At 44.4% G+C, this 20,111-nt stretch overlaps 1 protein-coding gene across 1 annotated transcript in view; it reads right to left on the reverse strand.

The window, feature by feature from the left end:
- Positions 1-5,119: 5,119 nt before the first annotated feature.
- Positions 5,120-20,111, reverse strand: part of SESN3 (sestrin 3) — a 61,111-nt gene continuing 46,119 nt past the window's right edge. Inside the window, exons 5-10 of the mRNA XM_079973892.1 lie at positions 19,279-19,515; positions 17,476-17,623; positions 12,710-12,828; positions 11,405-11,595; positions 10,321-10,465; positions 5,120-9,830 (exon numbers count right to left, since the gene is read on the reverse strand). Coding sequence (XP_079830018.1) covers positions 9,744-9,830; positions 10,321-10,465; positions 11,405-11,595; positions 12,710-12,828; positions 17,476-17,623; positions 19,279-19,515 — 927 coding nt within the window. The 3' untranslated portion in view covers positions 5,120-9,743. The remainder of the gene's footprint in view (positions 9,831-10,320; positions 10,466-11,404; positions 11,596-12,709; positions 12,829-17,475; positions 17,624-19,278; positions 19,516-20,111) is intronic.

Here is a 20,111-nt window from a genome sequence, read left to right on the forward strand (position 1 = left end):
TGATCTTGCCTCTACAGCAAGGTCTGTTCAGCATGGACAGTCCTAAGTGGCTATGGATTTTACCGAGTCAGTTACTTTACAAAAGGGAAAAGAAATAAACCGAAAAAGCTTAAGCCTATATAAAACACATCACCTTTCTCTCCCCACTCCCGCAGTACACACGTACAAAATGCATACACGTGGACGTTAAAAAAAAAAAAAAGCTGTGCGAATCCTAAATTGCATCATCGATAAGCTTATTCTACGTACAGCCATAATGTAGAACGAACAAACTGAAAATGGGCAACCTTGGAGGACTGGACCATCCAACTCGGGTTAGCCCTACATTTCACAAACTTTTTTTTATTTAAAAAAAGAAGTTACAGTAACAAAGTCAAGGACCACAAAGGCCTATCACAGCTTCTAGAAAGACACTACGTTTAAAAGGAGGGTGGGGGTATAAAAAAAAAGAAGAAGCCGAAAGAATTAAAGCAACATCAATACTGATTATTTTGCAGAGACCAGGTAAGACGTTCACAGCATGCTACATATAGGACTTCAAACTAAGAAAAGAAAAAAAAGGTCAGTTTGCTTGGCTACCCTGCATTTGTTCAGGTACCATTTTGGTTTTTACCCTAGAGAACCCCATGCATGGACTAAAGCATTATGTAAACCAGGGGGTGGCCAGCTTATGGGTCACCATAGTCTGCAGCATTCACTGGGAGCCAGAACACTCAGTACCACTGCCACCCCGTGGATGACCAAGCTGAACAAAATATTTAAAAATGGCTCATGTGGGGGGCCACTAGGGGGCGCATTGGAAGATGGCCGACAATACCATCTCTACGCCCCACACGGGGTAATTAAGAGGCTGTTATGGGAGTAGGCAGCCTCGCTTGTTGACCCAAGGAAATGGGGAACACTGCCCTTGCCTGCTGTGCCCATAAATCACCCCCTAATTCAAAAGAAGGGGGTGAGGGCCCTAGGCAGAATGCCTCTGTGTGGACATCGGCTCTCCTGGCCGCTGTCTCTGATTGCGCACTAGTTGCAGCAATTTGGAATAATTAATTACAAAAGAAGCAAATGCACATATTTCAAGTGAAGAAGGGGAGTGAAGTCTGCTAATTTAAGTGACCTCTGCGAAAGAAGACGACGGGCTGGAGAAACAGGAATATTTTATGATGAAGATACACCAAAGGCGGGGTATGTTGACAATGGGGCTGAATGGGGGGACGGGACCTTTTTTACTTTCCTTCTATGTGATTTACAAGAACCCCTCCTCATTAGAACCGTCGGTTGAACTGACCCAAGCAGGATGATTAAGGTCTGTGTGGAGATAAACTTTAACCAAAAGTATGCTTTATGGAGACCAAGAAGCAATAAGAGCTTTTGGGAATGGCGCAGCAATTAATTCGGAGTCGCCATCTTGCCAAAGGATTTATAGCCGGGAAGAAGAACGGATTTGTTTTCAGACTGCATTCCTAGTGAATCTCCTCAGAGGTTTTGAGAAAGGAGGCAGATTGGTGAAGATTAATGACGCTAAGACTGTTTTGATGTATGGAAGTGATGTTATATGGAAAACGTCTGGATATGGCTACTGGATAAAAAAAAATATATCCACGCAGGATTACAAACTGTTCTAACCAGCTTGCGGAGACTATCAGAGGTCACAAAGAGAAAGGAAAAATATATGAAAATAACAACAAGAGATGTGGAAAAATAATAAGAAAGGACTGGATAGTACTGTGAACATCATAAGGTTAGATTTGTGGACATTAAAACAGCAGTAAGAAGTAAGAAGTTGATTGGATCCCTTCGGAACTTGAAATATGGGTACCCCCAACAAAAATTTAAAATTCGGCTGTGTAATTTGGAATTTATGTAATTTGGTTTGATTTGATGTGATTGGTCGGTTAATAAAAATTATTCTTTAAAAAAAAAATGGCTCATGTGTGCCGAGATGGTCATTCAGGCTGCGGATGGAATGTGCAAGCAACAAGTCCCAGAGAATCTATGCAGAATGCTAGGTGGACATTCAATTGCTTCGCTGCCGTCTAAGCGAAACTACCAAGAAACATCTGACCCCCAAGTTAATCAGAATGTATTTGATAGGGCTACCAAGAGAGAGGGGGCAGAAAAAGGTGCTTTGGGGGCTGGATCCTACCCTTGTATGATTGGCTGGCCAGCCCATAGCTTTGGTATCTCAGCCCACTGTACGCTCAGTTAAATTGAGTACCTCTTTAAACAGGGAGCTCCTTTCTATTGTGAGCTCAGAAACGAGAATTAAGGGGAAAGGAGGGGAGAGGGCTGGCATTTCAGACAAAATAGCATGGAGCAGAATACTGATACAACTGAGGTTTCTACTGCCTCTGCAAGTTTTATTCATTTATTTCCCAAACTCCACAATAATTTAAAAGGCAAGGGCTCCTGGATGTTGCCTTGGGGCACGGGAGGCTGCTGAACTGTTGAAGCTAAGCAGATGTGGAGCTGGTCATTCCTTTGGATGGGAGGCTGTTGGGAGCAGAATAAAAAGCAGAATAACAGCAGAATAAAATAATTTTAGGTAAGTACATATGCCTTCCTCTGGAACAGCGGTTCTCAACCTGTGGGTCCCCAGATGTTGTTGGACTACAACTCCCATCATCCCTGAGCTCTGGCCTTGCTAGCTAGGGATGATGGGAGTTGTAGTTCAACAACATCTGGGGACCCACAGGTTGAAGATCCCCATTTGTGACCAAATTTATACAGAGGGTTGTTATTTAAGAAAATGAAGGCCTCAGTCTGGAAGATGTTTATTTCAGGGAAGCCAGAGGAGAGGCATTTCAAGAGCGTTGTTATTTTCAGGTGGGATTCAATCACAGGCTGGCAAATTCATGAAGTTTATTGAGAGCTCTTGTCCAACAAACCTGCTTTCCAAAAAGATCAGATTTTTATTTATTTTTTGCAATAACTGAAGGGGCAGTGAAATGCACTGCTAAGCATGGGATAACTCTTGCTGTGACACAATCGTCATCTAACCTCCCTGCAGACAAATCAGAATGAAGGCTCAACAAACAGCACACGTCGTCTGATCTCTCTGCAGACAAATCTGGATGAGTGCTCAACAAACAGGCTGCCTGGAAGCGCCTTAAGGGTTGTGGAGCTTGTGCCTTAAACAAGCATACAAAAAAAAACCCATATCCACTTGTGCCTTTCCTTGCTTTGTAACAAACATCTGTGGCAGGTGTCTGGCAGCCTCTTCATTTAGTCCTGCCACTCCAATTACAGAGGAAAATGTACACTCCACAGAGGTGGGAAATCCTTACAGTTGTGCAGGAACCTCACATGCCAATTCTGATTTCTATTATTCCCATCTCATAGGATGTGCACCTTTTGACCATGTTCCAGCTTTCGAAGGATAGACCTGAGAGCATACAAATCTAGAAGAGGTTTGTGGGGGAAATGTGAAACTTTTAAAATTTATCTGGCGCTGTAGAAAGCAGAGCCCAAAATAGCCCAACCCAAACAACAGCATTCTGACAGAAATCTCCATTAAAAATGGCCCCATGCCGTTCAGCAAATGTTTGTGTTGAAATCTCTCTTCGTATGATGGGACTCTATGCTCCTTTTATAATGCAGGCCCAATTTTCTGTTTTATTTGTGCAAAGAACGCTTCACTTACTAACAAAAGAAGCACTCTTTTAAAATGTCAGCAAGGGATATCAAAAAACCGAATGGTTCTTTTGAGGGTGGCGGGGGAAGAAGGTTCAAAGTCAGTTGGAATTTCACCCTCTTAACTAAGATGGGCCAGTTCTGGAAGGCCAGTTTAAGCAAGCAAATTTCCAATAGTATGATACCCGAGGCAATCTTAATCAGCTGTGAATGATCGCCAAAGAAGACGAAAATGCAAGGTACCATACTCATTTGAAAAATCTGGTCAGGAGGTTTGTAAATGCCTTCCTCAACGCAGGGAGTGTTAAGTGTGTCTCTATCATGGTTTAAGGGATTTCACACAAGAGCTGGGCATCAGTCCAATGCCCATCTAGTCCAGCATTCTATTCACACAGTGGCACCAGCTACTTATCAATGACCGACTGAAGCAGACTCAGTTGAGAAGAGTGGATTGGCACTAGTAGCCAAGAAAGGTATCATTCAACCGCCTTCAAACAACATTAAGACACTGATGAACAGCTGCACCCCAGTGTGGGGCAAAAGAAGATGGGATGGGGGGGGGTTCTAATGACCTATCAGACCCTCAAAGCAGAACTTGGGCAAAATTTCAAGTACAGTGGTACCTCACAAGACGAATGCCTCGTAAGACGAAAAACTCGCAAGAGGAAAGAGTTTTTCGTTTTTTGAGTTGCTTCGCAAGACGAATTTCCTTATGGGCTTGCTTCGCAAGACGAAAACGTCTTGCAAGTTTGTTTCCTTTGTCTTGCAAGTTTGTTTCCTTTTTCTTAAAACCGTGCATTCAGGGGGTGCTGTTGCGACTTGACTTCGAGGAGCAACTCATAGCACGCGGTGTGGTAGCCTTTTTTGAGGTTTTTGAAGACTTTGGTGATTTTTGAAGCTTTTCCAAAATCCGTGCTTCGCAGGACGAAAAAAATCGCAAGACGAAAAAACTCGCAGAACGAATTAATTTCGTCTTGCGAGGTACCACTGTAGTAACCATGCTATGTGTGCCTGTGCTTGCAGAGGGGAGGCCGAATATGCAGGGAACCTAGAAACCTGTTTGGTTAACATCAAATCACATAACAGTCCATTTGCTTTTGAGCCCGGCAGCTGCTGCAAATCAGAAGCCCGCTGCACACCAAATGCCAAACTATTTAAGCAAGCCAGTTCTGTGAATTTATTAGGGCATCTGAACACAGTGGGACTTGCTTCAGAGTAATCTGGAACTGGGCAGTAATGACCTGATCCCCTGCCCCTGGACCAATATGCCTTGATTTATTTATTTTTTGTTTGTTTCTTTACTGGAGCTAGAATCTGGAATTTCCCCACACATACACCTATTTCCTGCATCTGCACTTGCAGGCTCATGTTTGAAACTTCTCTCTCTCTACCGAGTATGTGCAATTCCACCTGTGAGCCTATCTGTCTCCCACCCCAAATAAATTTGATGCAGTTTCCCCACCTAAAAAAGGAGGGGTGGGAAGAGGTCTTGACACAAGATCTTGAAGCAGCCATATTTTATTTTTGCAATCACAAGAAAAATAGCAGAGGGAATGAACAAGCACTTGAGGGGACTTTTTATGCACTAAGTGGCAGCCTGAGTCCCACCTCCCACTTTGGGGAATTATATCCTTCCATATAATCCACAGAGCCTGCTGGGGGACTCCCTTGCCGCCGAGTCCTGCTGCTACCAATGGCTGCAGCCTATGACACTCTTTTGCCCCTTGGGTTGACAACTAGGACAGATTTTGGCCCAAGGGTGCCAGTTGCTGACACGTAATCCAAAGCCATACTAGAAGAAGCAAAACAAAAACGAAAAACAAACCCCCAACTATGCCTACACTGCGAAAGAATGATATACATTTTTGACATCCATGAAATTTGACGATTCATTCACATGTGCTAGTTTATAAAAAAAATAGATTTTGCACATTTTTTAATTTGGCACATCTGTGAGCTTAAGGGGTATATGTCAAGCAAAGAAGTACAATCATATTCACTTGGATGCCTACTCTGAATGTCAGCATTTAAAAAAACACACACACACGTACACACACACACACACACACACACACAACCCCATCACATTTGAGTATATAAAGCTATGCACCAGATCATGACCACATAAAATGTCTACTCTTGAATCAAACATCATCACCTTGAAACATTTTGTTAACATTCAAGTTTGCCATTCTATTTCTAAGGAAAAAACACAAACTGGTTTTCAAAACAGCAGGTCCCAACCTTGGATACCACATGCAGGTCTGAAATCATGTGAAATCAAGTTTACGCTCCTGTTAATGGATTCACTTTATATATATTTCACAGAAGGGAGAAAGAGAGAGAGAGAGAGAGAGAGAGAGAGAGAGAGAGAGAGAGAGAGGGAGAGAGAGAGAGAGAAACCAACAGTCTTATTGATTTAAAATCTAGTTGCCTCTCACTGAGATGACTATTCAGTTCGAACAATAAAAAAGTCTACAAGAAAAGGCACTAATGCTTCTGCAATTGGAACACCAGCCTCCCTGTTAAGAAGAAAAGCCACGACTGCTCTGAAGAAAACGTTTAAGCTCTTACAGTTACATACAAAGTCTGTTTATGTCTCTACCTCTAAAGGTGAAGACAGATGTTATATTTGAAGAGCCGTGGGGCCAGAGGGCTCAGTCCTTCCCCAGCCGATTTCCCTGCATCCATGCCCTGCCTGGCTTTTCTCTGCAACATGCAAAAAAGTGCCTGGAACAACAGCAAAGGGGAAAAGAAAGAAAGAAAGAAAGAAAGAAAGGGGCAGAAGTTCCTCTGGCAAAAGCTGCTTCTTCCCCCTCCCACAATCACCAGGGAGGTGTTTGGTGGAGACTTGTCAGCACCTCGCTGCAATTCAAATCCAGCCAGGGTTAGTCTCCAATGGAGCCCTCAAACTCGAAATCAACCAGGCTTTGGACAGGACAGGGGTCAGAGCAGTGCATTTCCAGCTTCTGCAATGATGTCATGCCAACACAACCCATAAAGGTAAGTTGCAGGCAGCATTTGCACAACCCATCCCCATTGCAGACCGCAGTTGCAGATGGCTGAATGCGCTTGTTAAATCCAACGCCATCCTTCAAAACGCTTAACTTTATCTGGATTTTGATTCGGCTTTTTAAAACACACACACACACACACACACACACACACCCTCCTGGTTTCTCACATGCACAGACACAGCAGTGAGCTACCATTCATCCTTGGCAGCAATGCGTCACTCATTCAGTAACTTGTCATCAATGTAGTCATTTCCTTCCAAGGACATATAGACACACTACTGACTCCAACAGGTTTCAATGGTTTCCTGGGAAGCTGAACTGGTTTGGGAAGTGTGTGTTTGGGGGTGTCTTTTAAGAGAAAGCCCTCAGCACTATTCCCAAACTGCAATTCCCAGACTTCTTTAGGAGGAGCAACACATGCAGCCAATATGAATCTGTAGTGTCAATATTGTCTGGGAGAGTTTCCACGTCAAAACAGCCTGCAATTCCAAGCGCAGAAGGTTACGTCTCTTCAAAGCAACAAAATATTTTTTCAGCAGCCAAGGGGTGTGTGTGTCGCAGGACAATCACACAACATCACAGCCGTTAAGAGAGAGAAGGATCAAGTAATTTTTTTTAATTAAAATAAACCCAACAAAATAACCACATCCAAACTTTAGTTCCTCTACCCCCTCTTTTTTACTTTCCAAAATTGCTCTCATGAAAGAAACCACTGCAGAAGTCTTCAATGTACAAGCTTATTCTATATTGCTTTCTACAGCCTAGTGGAATGAAGGTCCATCTCATTCATTTCCAATGTGTATAAAAGCAGGTAAAAATAAATATTAAGGGGGACACAAAATCTGACATCAATCTCAATTCAGCAGAAGTTAGTCACAACTGAGTCTTGTAAAAATCAAAAGAGAGGAAAAGACTGGGGCTTAAATCACTTTATAGACTACCCAAAAGGCTTGAAGGCAAGTTAAGGTTCCTTTCCTGGATCCCAGATACTGGCAGTGGGACACAAAGGGGTGGTCTCCAAGCCCTGCTGGGCCTAAGAAAGTGTTGATTTCAAGCGGACTCAGTTGAGACTAGCTTTTCCTGAAGCAAGCCAGTCACGTGAAAGTCTCTATCATGTCTTGTCTTTCTGGCCTCTCTTTAGGCACTTCACTGGATCATTAATGCAAGAAGGTAAAGCTCTAAAAACCAAGACATTTGTGCCCTGAAGGGAAAAAGTAATCAGTGTAGTCAAGCAGTGCAAGGGCAGGACTCTCTTGGCTGCTCACTTCTCTTTCCCAACAATGACATCTGCCCATGGCCACAAGCCAATCGGCCCCCCACTGCTCTGGCACCTCCTCCGTTCATTTCTATGGAGCTTGCATGGGGTCTCCCCCGCTAGAAGGAAGGTGTAGAAGGGCTTGGGGACATCCGATTAAACCAACGCTTTGGTGCTCGAGTAGGAGCCGATTGTTCGCAGCAAACACTACCAAAGTCTGGGAAGGAGAAGCCATTTTTCACTGCGGCCATGTTGAGCGGGACATTTCAGCAGCGACTTGGTTAAGGAAAGGCTCGCTCTTCTGCTCAATATTGCACTTCCTTTGTTCACTCATGTCAACGTAGAGAAACATGATTCTTAGCTTGAAAATATTGCAGAGCGTTCTGAAAAATATTTGACGGGAATCGATTTCCCCAAAGCTTAAGCTGAACACTGATATAATTACCCTTGAATTAAGAAGTGGGGTGGGGGGATGACGGTGGAGCAAAACGAGACTGCAACTCGGGGGCAAAGCACATTCTTTGCTTGTAGAAGGGTCCCAGGTGCAGTCTCCAACACTTTGAGTTAAAGGTTAGGGACGATCTTGACCCAAGACCTCAAGGAATCACTGCTGGTCAGAACAGACAAGTCTGACTCAGTAAAAGACAGTGTCGTACAAGCAAAGCTTTCAGGGGAGGGGAAAATCTAGCTAAGCGACTAATACATGCTCTGCATGCGAAAGGTCCTGGGCTCAATCCCTGCCATCTCCAGTTAAAACCATCTCAGGTAAGAGGGCTGGGAAAGACTTCTCCCCACAACTTTGGAGGACCAGAACAGACAGACCAGTGGCCTGATTCAGCACAAGGCAGCTCTTTACAGTTTTAAGAGAATGTGCTCTTGCAGATTGCTTTTTGGTTTCATTGATCAGACAGCATGTGCGCGTGCGTGTGCTGGATTTGCACGCATCACATTACCACCAGATCAATGAACCAGTTAAGGACGAACCTGGATTTCAAAACTTTTTTTAAAAAACCTCTTAAAGTCAAACTTCTACAAGTTCAGATATCCCAAGTTAAACTGGCTTGCTGGCTGGGCAGTAAGTACCATTCAAGCATCATTCGGGTCAGCAGAAAGAGCAATTGTAGGCAACACAGAAGAATGCAATCCCTGAACTGATTATGTACAGTTGAAATGGATATGGTAGAAAACCCTCTTCGTTCAGAGAAAAAAAGCATTTGAATGCTGTGTCTCAGTAGCACGCTGCAGGATTCGCAGCATTTTTTTTCACATTAAAAAAAAAGGCAGACAATAGTTGCATCAGCTTTCACACAGCCTCCAAACTACTGCCAAAGTACTAAAATTCTAAGAAAACTCTAAGAATAAGCCAGTTGAGCACTTCAGTTTAAACACAGCACATACTGGATTCAGGAAAGCTGCATTAATATTCTAGAAAGAACTAAAAGGAGAAAATAAAATAAAATCCTTCGCTCTGGATTCCATTTGCAGGAAAAAGTGGGTAGGAACAGAATCTCAGAAGATGCACCAACAAGTGTTTTTCTTCCGAGTGTGAGAAGAAATAGCAAAAGAATCAAATATAACAAACCGTTTTAGGGTTTGTGACCAATACTCCAACTGGAAACAACTTAAGAAGTAGTGTTCCTCAGTGCTATTTTTGCTATCGTTAGTAATGTTAAGCATCAAGAAAACAGGGGGGGAAATATATAGATCATTGCACGTTAACCACCGCTAGGAAGGCGGCTTCAGCTTTTGACACTAGAGAATCCAATAACCTGATGCTACACCACAGGCAGGTGCTTCTGCACATCTGTTTGGAAGCTTTCTTCACACGCTTGCAACGGCGTTCAGGTCAAGTGGCGCGTAATGGCACGGAGGGCGTAAAGGAGTTCCGCCTGCATGCGCGCTTCCATCAGGAGAAGGTTCACGTGGACCTGCAGGAAAGATTCAAACAAAAGATGATGATGGCATCTTTCAAAAATACATAAATGCCGTAGCTCACCATGAAGTTGACCGAAGGGCATTTATACTTCTTTCAGCTTTATCGTTCCCAAGTTGAGATTGTGATAAATGGGTTTACCACTCATCAGACTGCAGCATCCAGCAGTGACTCGCACATGTGAACAAGCCATCGCAGAGACAATCTTTTGTACTACCTTGTCATGCCGGTGTGTGTGGGTGTGTGGGAGTGTGGGTGTGTGAGTATTCAACAGAATCCAATGTGTTCATTTTCCCAGGGTGTTTCATAGTAGTGTGATGTGGCAACCCCAAAGTTTCGCTCTTGGTGGCTGTGCAGTGCAGAACTTCACATTAATGCAGTATGAACTTTGGATTAATGGCTATGGAAGCTTCCCTTCTTAACAATGCCATTTCCCCTGTTTACACATAGACACTGGTTCATGCATCCATCAATGAGACACTCACCTTCTCCGAGTGCTTGAACTGGCGCCAGTAGCTATCGTACATGCGCTTGGTAGTTCGCTCTGGGTAGCAGGTCACTGTCTTAATGTAAACCTTCAGGCTCCGTTCAAGTAACTGATTAACTTCTCCATAATCGTAGTCATCATACCTAAGCAAGATTAAGCCGGCCTGAATCTCTCTTTTCTGAGCATGCACATCTTTAAAGAGAACACCTTTCTACTGCACAATTGTTTTTAAAAAGCATATGCTGGGGTTAATCTGCCTGAAGATAAGATGATACGTCTCCTAAAGCCAGGCTGGTATTGTTCAACTAGATTTGCAAAAGGAAGGGGGGCAAGACAGGTAGCTGACCTGTACAGCTCTTCCAGGAGTCAGCAGAACCCACATTTGGAACTGCACAGAAGCCACAAAGAATAATGTGCTAAATTGATTTGAATATAGTTTACACCCTTGTAGATTCTTGGGGCCCAATTCACACTGTACATTTGACGGGCTTCAGATGATGACAACCATGACTCCCATCCTGAACACACACACATTTCTATGGTGGAAATGGATTGCACAGCCCTTTGGCTTCCTGGAAGTCATTTTGAACAGCTAAGGGGAACCCAGAGGATTACTGTTCAATTAATTTCCAAATAACTGGCTAACAGATTTTTAGATGCACCCTAGAGAAATCACTCGAGGGTCTTTGATTCCAGAACACATGTTGCACGAGTGTGTCTAAATTTACTGTTGTGCTTGGTTTAAGAATACTTGGTCCACCCCAACATCACCCATATTGTCCCCATATTTATGCTGATAAATACTGCAAACACCTTACAGGATGGAGGGAAGACAAATGATTTTACCCTTTTATCCACTCTTTCTCCCTTCCACTTGAAACATGCTACTGTGAATGCTTAGGCTTACGCTAAGCAAAATGCAACCACTGGTCCAATCCTAGCCCCCAACTTCATTCCTGAAACCAAGGACATGCAAGCCTCTTTAATATAAGCCGTAGCTGCATTCTGAACCTGAAGCAGCGCCCCAATTACAGAATACCACCAGAAGTGCACTTATTTAGCCAGATCAGTTGGTGACATACCTGATTCCAAACATACAGTGAACATAATTAAATAAAGCTCTTCTTAACATGGTTGTGTCAACATCTTCATGCGTGGCCATAGTGTTGTATGTGAGGCTATAGACCATTCGGAACTTCTCATCCAGGAGATGCCCAATGTCGGAATAAAGCCTGTTCACAAGGGAGAATCCATGGTTTTCCCAGGTATAGTCCTGCAAAAAAGCACGAAGACTACCGATTTGTACATGGCATGTTTGAGCAGTACTGCAGAATGGTTTTGAAGACACACGATGTCGTTCTACTTCTGAAGCAAAACAGTGGAGGTCACAATTTGTTGTGTGCCCTTGTGTGAAATGCACTGGGCAAGGGGGTCCCAATTTAGTCTGATTATGCACTTGTATCCAAATGCATACTTCTCATTGAAAGTGAAGCATCATCAAGAGAAGAAATTGAATTAAGTAGGAACCGTGTATCCTCAGAATGTATATAAATTGTAAGTGCAAATTTATACGTAATAATAATTGACACAATTAAGTTATATTAGAATATGAAAACCTATTTATTGTTGTTATTTTTTAAAAAAATCAATAATTTTTCAATTCAAATGCAAAACCTTCTCTTTCTTGCTCTGAGATGAGCAAACTTGTCGTGATTTTGGGAATACCCAAATGATATACTTGCTTATTCTCTGCTGAAAGAACAGCGAGTCATGAAAGCCTGTCTTGAATCAACTTTAAGTTGCACTGACCATTACGTGGAAGTTTTGAGCAGCTTAATTTTGGAAAATGTCTTTTCAGCTATGGTAACTGTGACAGGAATATTAAGAGTGAACATTAAACCCACGTAGATGATAGGGGTGTGCACTGGCTTTGTTTGTACCTTGAATTACAAAGCAAATCAGGGTAATTTGGGGAAAGGCTCTTATGTTTTTCCAAGTCAGAGTGCACCGTTAACAAGGCATCGCAAGACAGCCAGGGACTTCTGAAGCTTCCAAGGTGATATGTATTTAACTGAACTCAATCAGATCATGGGTGGCCCCAAACGGGGTGGATATCTGCCTGATTTGGGATGAATTCTCCACTCCCTCAGCAGCCCCCCATTCCACAATGTTCAGGGAATGCCCCCATACCCCCAAGGCTTTTGGAGGGACATGTATGGCTGCAGGTGGGAAGAAGTCCCACAAACTTCCTTAAATTCACTTCTCTCTGGATCCGAGCCACTGCATAGTGAGTGTGCTATCTGGAAACTTTGCATTCTGACCTCATGCAATCAACCAGCTGGTTTTTCAGAGGGTTACAAATGTAAGCTACACCATGTTAAACGCACCTGGGCTCGAAAAGTTGGAAGATGCTCCTCACCCCTCCTGGCAAAGTCTTTGTACCCAAAGCCAGGATCTTCAACATAGCGCGAAACGTCGGCTGTGGAAACTATTTCATCGTCAAATGCTGGCAAAGGAAAATATTGAAGCCAGTTAAGTGTACTCTTCTCATTCCTCCTCCAAAGGTGTAAACCACTTAGAAGCTTCTTTTGTCAATTAAGCAGTATATAAATCTTGTCGATTAAAAATAAACAATAAGGTACTTAATGGGAAGTATTCTCTGGAGTGGCATTCCATTTTATTCTTCCTGGCACTACTTCTACATACGGAAGTAAAGCAATGGCTCTGATTTGGGTTAGCCGCTTGACCTTTTAAAGGTCAGTGCCAGACAAAACAACAACAGCAACAGAGACCACTCAAGATTTGTTCCCCACTGAATACACATAATAGAGGCTGAGGGCTGAATCCAATGCTAGTCCTACTCACTCGTTGAAATTAATATGACTAACTTATATGGATTAATTTCAATGGGTCTAACTATGAATAGGGCCGGAATTGGATAGTGTGGCTGTCCCTGTTCTGAGCAATAACATTTCTGTAGAACCGCAATAGACACCCACTTGCTGTGTCTTCTGGAAACAATCAAAGACATTTTTGTTCCAACAAGTTTTCCCAGCTGGGTGGCTTCTGCCATGAGTGTCTACTATGTATTGCTTTTAAACCTACCTATTGTGCTATATTGTTTTAAACTTTCTCTTTTTTTGGCATTTTCATTGCATTCTGTACATCATGTTGAGACATCTGAGGAGTGAAATTAATAACTAACTAACTAACTAACTAACCCTGAGGCAATGCAAGGAGCTGATAGGAAACAGACTGGAGATGTTCAAAGTAATCAAGAATGGAGGAGCCCTCCTGTGGCGCAATGGATCAGTTCGTCTGGCTACCAACCCGAAGGCTGGTGGTTCTAGCCCACCCAGGGATGGCTGTGGGCAAAATTCCTGCATTGCAGGGGGTTGGACTAGATGACCCTCGGGGTCCCTTCCAACTCTAGAATTCTATTATTCTAAGAGACATTGTTTTAACTGTTTTAAGTCAAAGTTTAAGTCAAATTTAAGAACCAGGTGATCATAAATATTATACTTGGTTAGTAGGAATACTGTGCAGTAAATACATGCAATGGTATGGGACCAAGGCTTGGGGGTCCTGTGCTCTCCCACACTGCACACAGAACCTTAGAGTTGAATAAGACCTTATGCACACAACGCCTGGGCAAGGAAGCCCTGCTCCTCGATGATTAGAAAGGACCTCGGAGATCAGGGTTCAAATCTTCACTCAGGTAAGAAGCTCACTGGGTGACTTTGGGCGAGTCACAGTGTCTAAGTCTAATCTACCTCACAGGGTTGTTGCAAGAATAAAATAAAGGTAAAGGTAAAGGTACCCCTGCCCGTACGGGCCAGTCTTGACAGACTCTGGGGTTGTGCGCCCATCTCACTTAAGAGGCCAGGGGCCAGCGCTGTCCGGAGACACTTCCGGGTCACGTGGCCAGCGTGACATCGCTGCTCTGGCGAGCCAGAGCCGCACATGGAAACGCCGTTTACCTTCCCGCTGGTAAGCGGTCCCTATTTATCCACTTGCACCCGGAGGTGCTTTCGAACTGCTAGGTTGGCAGGCGCTGGGACCGAGCAGCAGGAGCGCACCCCGCCGCAGGGATTCGAACCACCGACCTTTCGATCGGCAAGTCCTAGGCGCTGAGGCTTTAACCCACAGCGCCACCTGCGTCCCTTGTAAAGAAGAGCCTGGTACAAAAGAACTAAAGGAACGGGCTGGGTATGGCGCTGGGACCGAGCAGCGGGAGCGCACCCCGCCGCAGGGATTCGAACCACCGACCTTTCGATCGGCAAGCCCTAGGCGCTGAGGCTTTAACCCACAGCGCCACCTGCGTCCCCTAAGAATAAAATAGGGAGGGAGAAATGCATGCAAGCTTGAGCTCCTTGGAGGAAAGCTGGAATATACATTTAATAATTAATAAAACAGACCTAAGTCCAGAAAGAGACGCGGGTGGCGCTGTGGGTTAAACCTAATGGTCAGGGTCCCCTTTACCCCTTTAAGTCCAGAAAAGGGGGGGGATAGGGACCAGCTAAACAGAGGCTACTTGAACAGGCATATACACACATAAGCCTCAAATCACAGAAATGGTTGTGTATCGTAGTGGGGTGTTCGCATATGCCCTGGGGTTCACTTTTAGAAGGGGAAAAGCCCCTGCAGAAGGACAGAGGTCCTTTCTCATGACGCCAATCCTGGGTTTCAAGATTGCCAGCCATGCACATGACAAGAGATGCCACAGCCTGGCAGCAATCATTGTTAGCCCTGTTGAATCAGTAAGGGATAATCATGAACCACCCTGGCCTCATGTACTGTGGGATATCAGATGCACTGAAAAAAGAAATCCAGGCGACCCAACCCTTTAAATTAGAGCCATTTGGCTAGAGCGGAAGGGTTCAGCAAGTTGATTTATGGCTATGTAACCAAGCACCATGGAAGAACTTCAGCAACACCAGTACTAAGGAAGGCCAGTTGCTCCCATCCAGAGATGATCTCCACCTCATCGCCTCCTGTCTGCCAAGCGGCTTGAGTGCATTAATCACACTTCCGGAGAGCTGACTGCTGCAAAGGTACTGCAGTTGACCTTGATGGTCCAGCCTGGCTCACTTTCAGGAGCCCTAATGAGCCTGGGTGGGGAAAGCGCCCTGTGTCTACCGCTAGAAAAATCACTACTGGGGGGGGAGGGGGGGATCAGTTGATCCAAGAATCACAAGGCTGCCTTTATCCTCCTTCTGGCTCATTAGCCAATCAAAACATAAATCTGTGTGGGAAGAAATCAGCTTGGCAACCATCCAAATAGGTCCTCAGTGCAGTTGGGGGGGAAATGAGCTATTGAGCCTGGGCTTATCCTTTGTTTCCTGGTTCCTGCAATATGTTTTGAACTAATGCAGAAAGGAGGTCCATGCCTGCTTCTGCTTCTTTTAATGACTAGGCTACTAGACGCTGACTGTCGGGGTGAAATAATTTCCACCTTAAAGTTCCTTGCTTGCTTTTGAACTCTTCCATTCTAAGAGGCACAAGGAGATTTTTAGTTCACAAAATAAAAAACGGACCACTTTCTAACTGAGTTTCTTAGGCTGTGTTAGTCACCAGTCACTTTCGAAATCTAAAATCTTTTGCAATATCTTTAAATTAACTCTTCAAGCATCATGTGCGTCTGGATTGTCTGGTGCTGATGTGCCATTTTGGTCTTCAACAGTTGCCCGCCAACCTTTTTGGTTTCCCCAAGACTGCCACCTTCCTCTATGGCTATAGCATTTTAATGCATCACTCAACTGGCCCCGTGTTGGGTTGAACTGGGACTCACCTGGAAACACAGGACTCAAACAGCACAGAAGTGTGATGGAGAAAGTGCTCTAAGCTGTTAAATTCAAGGCCAAACTCTCCACCCAGCAAATGTTCTGCTAATAAATGTCAACTCCACCTGAACCAGATGTCAAAACCACCATTCTACTTCAGACACTAACATCTGAACAATTATGGGCATTTCGCCTGCAGCTCTGATGAGTTCTCTTTCTCTAAACATTTATAGCATGAATGCAATAAGAAAAAGGTATTTTCTATATGCACATATGCCTATAAGCTACTGGAGCATCCAAAGCAAATATTATTGCTGTTAAAACAGGCATACATGTCACCAAAGATGGTTCAGTTATTCATGTCAAGTGTGTAAAGGCCATTTCGAAATCTTCTCAAGGTCCCAAATAAACCTCTGTCCTAAGGATTATTTACCTACAGAAGAAGGCCCTGTGGATCAGCTGTCTAGATATTGCGTTGCTTCTGCCACAGGTGGTTAATCAGCCTGAGAATATTCCAAAACTCTCCACAAGTTTATTTTGTTTTTTAACAGTAACATGCCAGAAATAAGGCTAAGCTAGAGGCTGTCAAGCTACCGTATTTTTCAACCTATAGGACGCACTGGCCCATAGGGCGCACCTTGTTTTTTAGGGGGAAATGAGTAAAAAAAAAATTACTTCCCCCCCACAGCCGCGGGGCTGGGGCGGGGGAAGCCCGAGCTTCCCCCGACCCCAGCCCCCAGAACAGGCTGCTGTCCGCAAGCCTTGCGAGCCCGCGGGAACTCCCACCGGGCTTGCAAGGCTTGCGGATAGCTTCCTGAAGCCTGGAGAGCGAGAGTGGTCAGTGTGCACCGACCCCTCTCGCTCTCCAGGCTTCAGCGAAAGCCTGCATTCACCCCATAGGACGCACACACATTTTCCCTTCATTTTTGGAGGGGAAAGGGTGTGTCCTATAGGGCGAAAAATACGCTACTTTTCTATGGGCAAGTCGTTGTTCTTAAACAGGGGGGCAATCATAGCTCTGTTGGTAGAGCATGCGACTCTTACAATCTCAGGGTGGTGGGTTCAAGCCCCACATTGGGCACTGCAGGGGGTTGGACTACTAGATAATCCACGGGATCCCTTCCGACACTACAATTCTTTGATACTATGAAACAGGCAGCCTCTGACCTAGTGTGGCATATAGCTGTACTCCAGAGAAAATGGATTCCTCTGCATGTATAACTTGGCTCCAATCAAACATCGGAAAGTGGAATGCTTGTTTTCTTTTTCAGCTGTTTTTATTTAACTTGGTTTGGGGGTTTTTTTGCTCTTCAGCAAAACCTCTGAAAACTGGATTAAACGAAAGCAACTAAAATGAAAAGGAGCAGTACCTTCAGTGACAACCAGGAGGCTCTCAGTCTTTTCCTTTTCAAAGCGAGTATCCATTTCCTCCTGAGAGGCCTCCTCGTCCTCCTTCTCCTCCTGCAGCCTTTTCATTCTGTCCATCAGGGCCTCCAGCTCACATAAAGAATCTGAGATCTAGAAACACATCACATCCTTTAGGACTGAATACAGATCATTCCCTCTCCGGCCCCCGGTTCCATACTCAACATTTTTGGGGAGACGCTCAGGTCTGCACTAACAGATTTAAAATCGCACCAAGTTTTGTGCACTGCCTAAATCATGGAAACGTTCCTGGGGCTCGTTAAAGAATCCTACCAATCTGATCCAGCCACTCCTCTGGCTAACGGAATTTCAGCAGGCATTGCCCACAGATGTTTAAGTGTATTGTAAAAGCAGTTAAGAGAAAGGAACTTCCTTTCTGTTTTGAAATGAAAGCAGAGAACCTCCGGAAGCTTGTTTTTAGGTCTAGAATCACCTTCTGTGTTTGCAATGCAGCTGCAGAACCCACAAGCTCTGACCATACCCAGCCCGTTCCTTTAGTTCTTTTGTGCCAGGCTCTTCTTTACAAATTCCCGTCCGATATGCCGTTGTGCATTTGCCAGTTCAGCCCCTAAGAGTCCGCACACTGTCACTTTTGCCCCCAATCTACCTGTATCACTTTACTCTAAGCCAGTCAATCAATGATATCTGATCCCCCCTTTTTAGTATCCCAAAGAGACACATCATTTGAGAAAGCCGCTTTTCGTTTTGTAAGTAAGTCACTATTACAGCATGAAAACCATTTGTTACCTCTGCCTACTGACATTTCATAAACGTAACTGCATGATTTATATGGCCAGCAGAAGGAAAGGAATGGAAATATGGCCAGAAGGTAAGGAATGTGAAAGCCATCTTAGAAATGGCAATTTTTAGTCTTCTGGAAGAACCTAAGAGCTCTTTGTAGCTCCTTCCTCTAGAAAGGTTTGCTGTTTAGGGCTGTACAAAAGGGACAGGCTCTGGTTGGCAGGATGGAACTAGACTCTTGTCATTTGCAATAAAAACGGTAGCAGAGGAGAATTTGGTCATCCTAAGGATGAAAATGTTTATGATCATCCAGATGTTGGGAGGAGAAGAACTGAGCAACAGAGAAGAAAGGAGTAACATGATCCTCCCATGTTCTGGCATGGGTCTGCCCCTCCCAGCAACCCACTGATTCCTCCTGACCTCACATGGCTATTAAGTGCTTTCAGATGCAACCTCAGACACTGCCTGGGCAAGAGAATAAGGCTCTTTTCAAAACTGCCTGTCATTTTGCTGGTTCCAATGAAGACACCAAGGTGTGGGGAAATGGGGCCAGGAGGGAGGAGCAAAGTAGTGTTCAATCAGTTTATTATGGCCATAGACCAGCAGTAGCAAAGTCGTGTTCCGGTGAGAGTTTGCACCACTTACGATTTGCGAAAGAGAAATGTATTTCATGTTAGTGCTGCGTTTGCAGTCCAGTGTTGCTTCCCCTCCCCTGAAACGGACATCTCGATTCTGCCCTGCAGAGCTAGCTTGCCTCTCAACTGACCTCTCTTTCGGATCTGCCCGCAACACCCCACCCAACTCGGATCCCAATTCTTCTGGGGTTTGCCTTTCAGCTCCCTATTCCCCAGCCCTGACAAACACAGGAAAAATCTGATCTCTCAACCACAAGCAGTAAACGTACCTCCTCTCCACCCTGCAAACCCCTTCCCAAAAAAAGAAAGAAAGAAAGAAAAGTGGGACAAGCAAAATGGGAATTAAAGAAAAAAAAATCTGGCAAGACTAACCCCAAAGTTGTTACTTATGAGGGACGCGTTTTCGATGTTGTTGTCATTGGCAAGGTCGCAGACACAGAAATTGTTAACTGATATGAGCCTGTAGCCATTCGAGGTATCAAGATCTCTCTCTGGATTGATGCCACTACCAAAGACAAAGCTTGCCAAGGCATGGTAGTGTGCCAAGAGGACCACAGCATGCACCAGTTCCGGAAGAGACCAATTATTTTCCCCCGTCTTGACAAGTTTCTGAAACGGACGAAAAAAGGAAGACATATGCATATATGTTAGATGCAGACACAGGAAGGAGACAGAATATTCCAGTGGCAGGAAGGCAAAAGTTGTCTGGTCTCTTCCAAGTTTCCATTCTGATAGGGGTAAGTTGGGAGCATCAGTATCAAATGATGCCAGAAGGCTGCCAAGTCACAAGGGATATAAAATTTACAGCATGCTACCGTTTAAGAGAAAATTATATGAAAGTGATATATCGATGGCATCTAACACCAAGTAAACTGGCAAAAATGTATAAAACTAAATCAAATACAGTGGTGCCTCGCAAGATGAAAAGAATCCGTTCCGCGATTCTCTTCGTCTAGCGGTTTTTTCGTCTTGCGAAGCAAGCCCATTGACGGCTTAGCGGATTAGCGGTATTAGCGGCTTATCGGATAAGTGGCTTAGCGGCTTAGAAAAAGGGGGGGAAGGAAAAAACCCCCCGCAGGAACTCGCAAGACATTTTCATCTTGCGAAGCAAGCCCATAGGAAATTCGTTTTGCGAAGCACCTCCAAAACGGAAAACTCTTTCGTCTAGCGAGTTTTCCGTCTTGCGAGGCATTCGTCTTGCGGGG

Source organism: Podarcis cretensis, assembly GCF_951804945.1.
Source record: "Podarcis cretensis genome assembly, chromosome: 4".
NCBI classification, from domain to species: domain Eukaryota; kingdom Metazoa; phylum Chordata; class Lepidosauria; order Squamata; family Lacertidae; genus Podarcis; species Podarcis cretensis.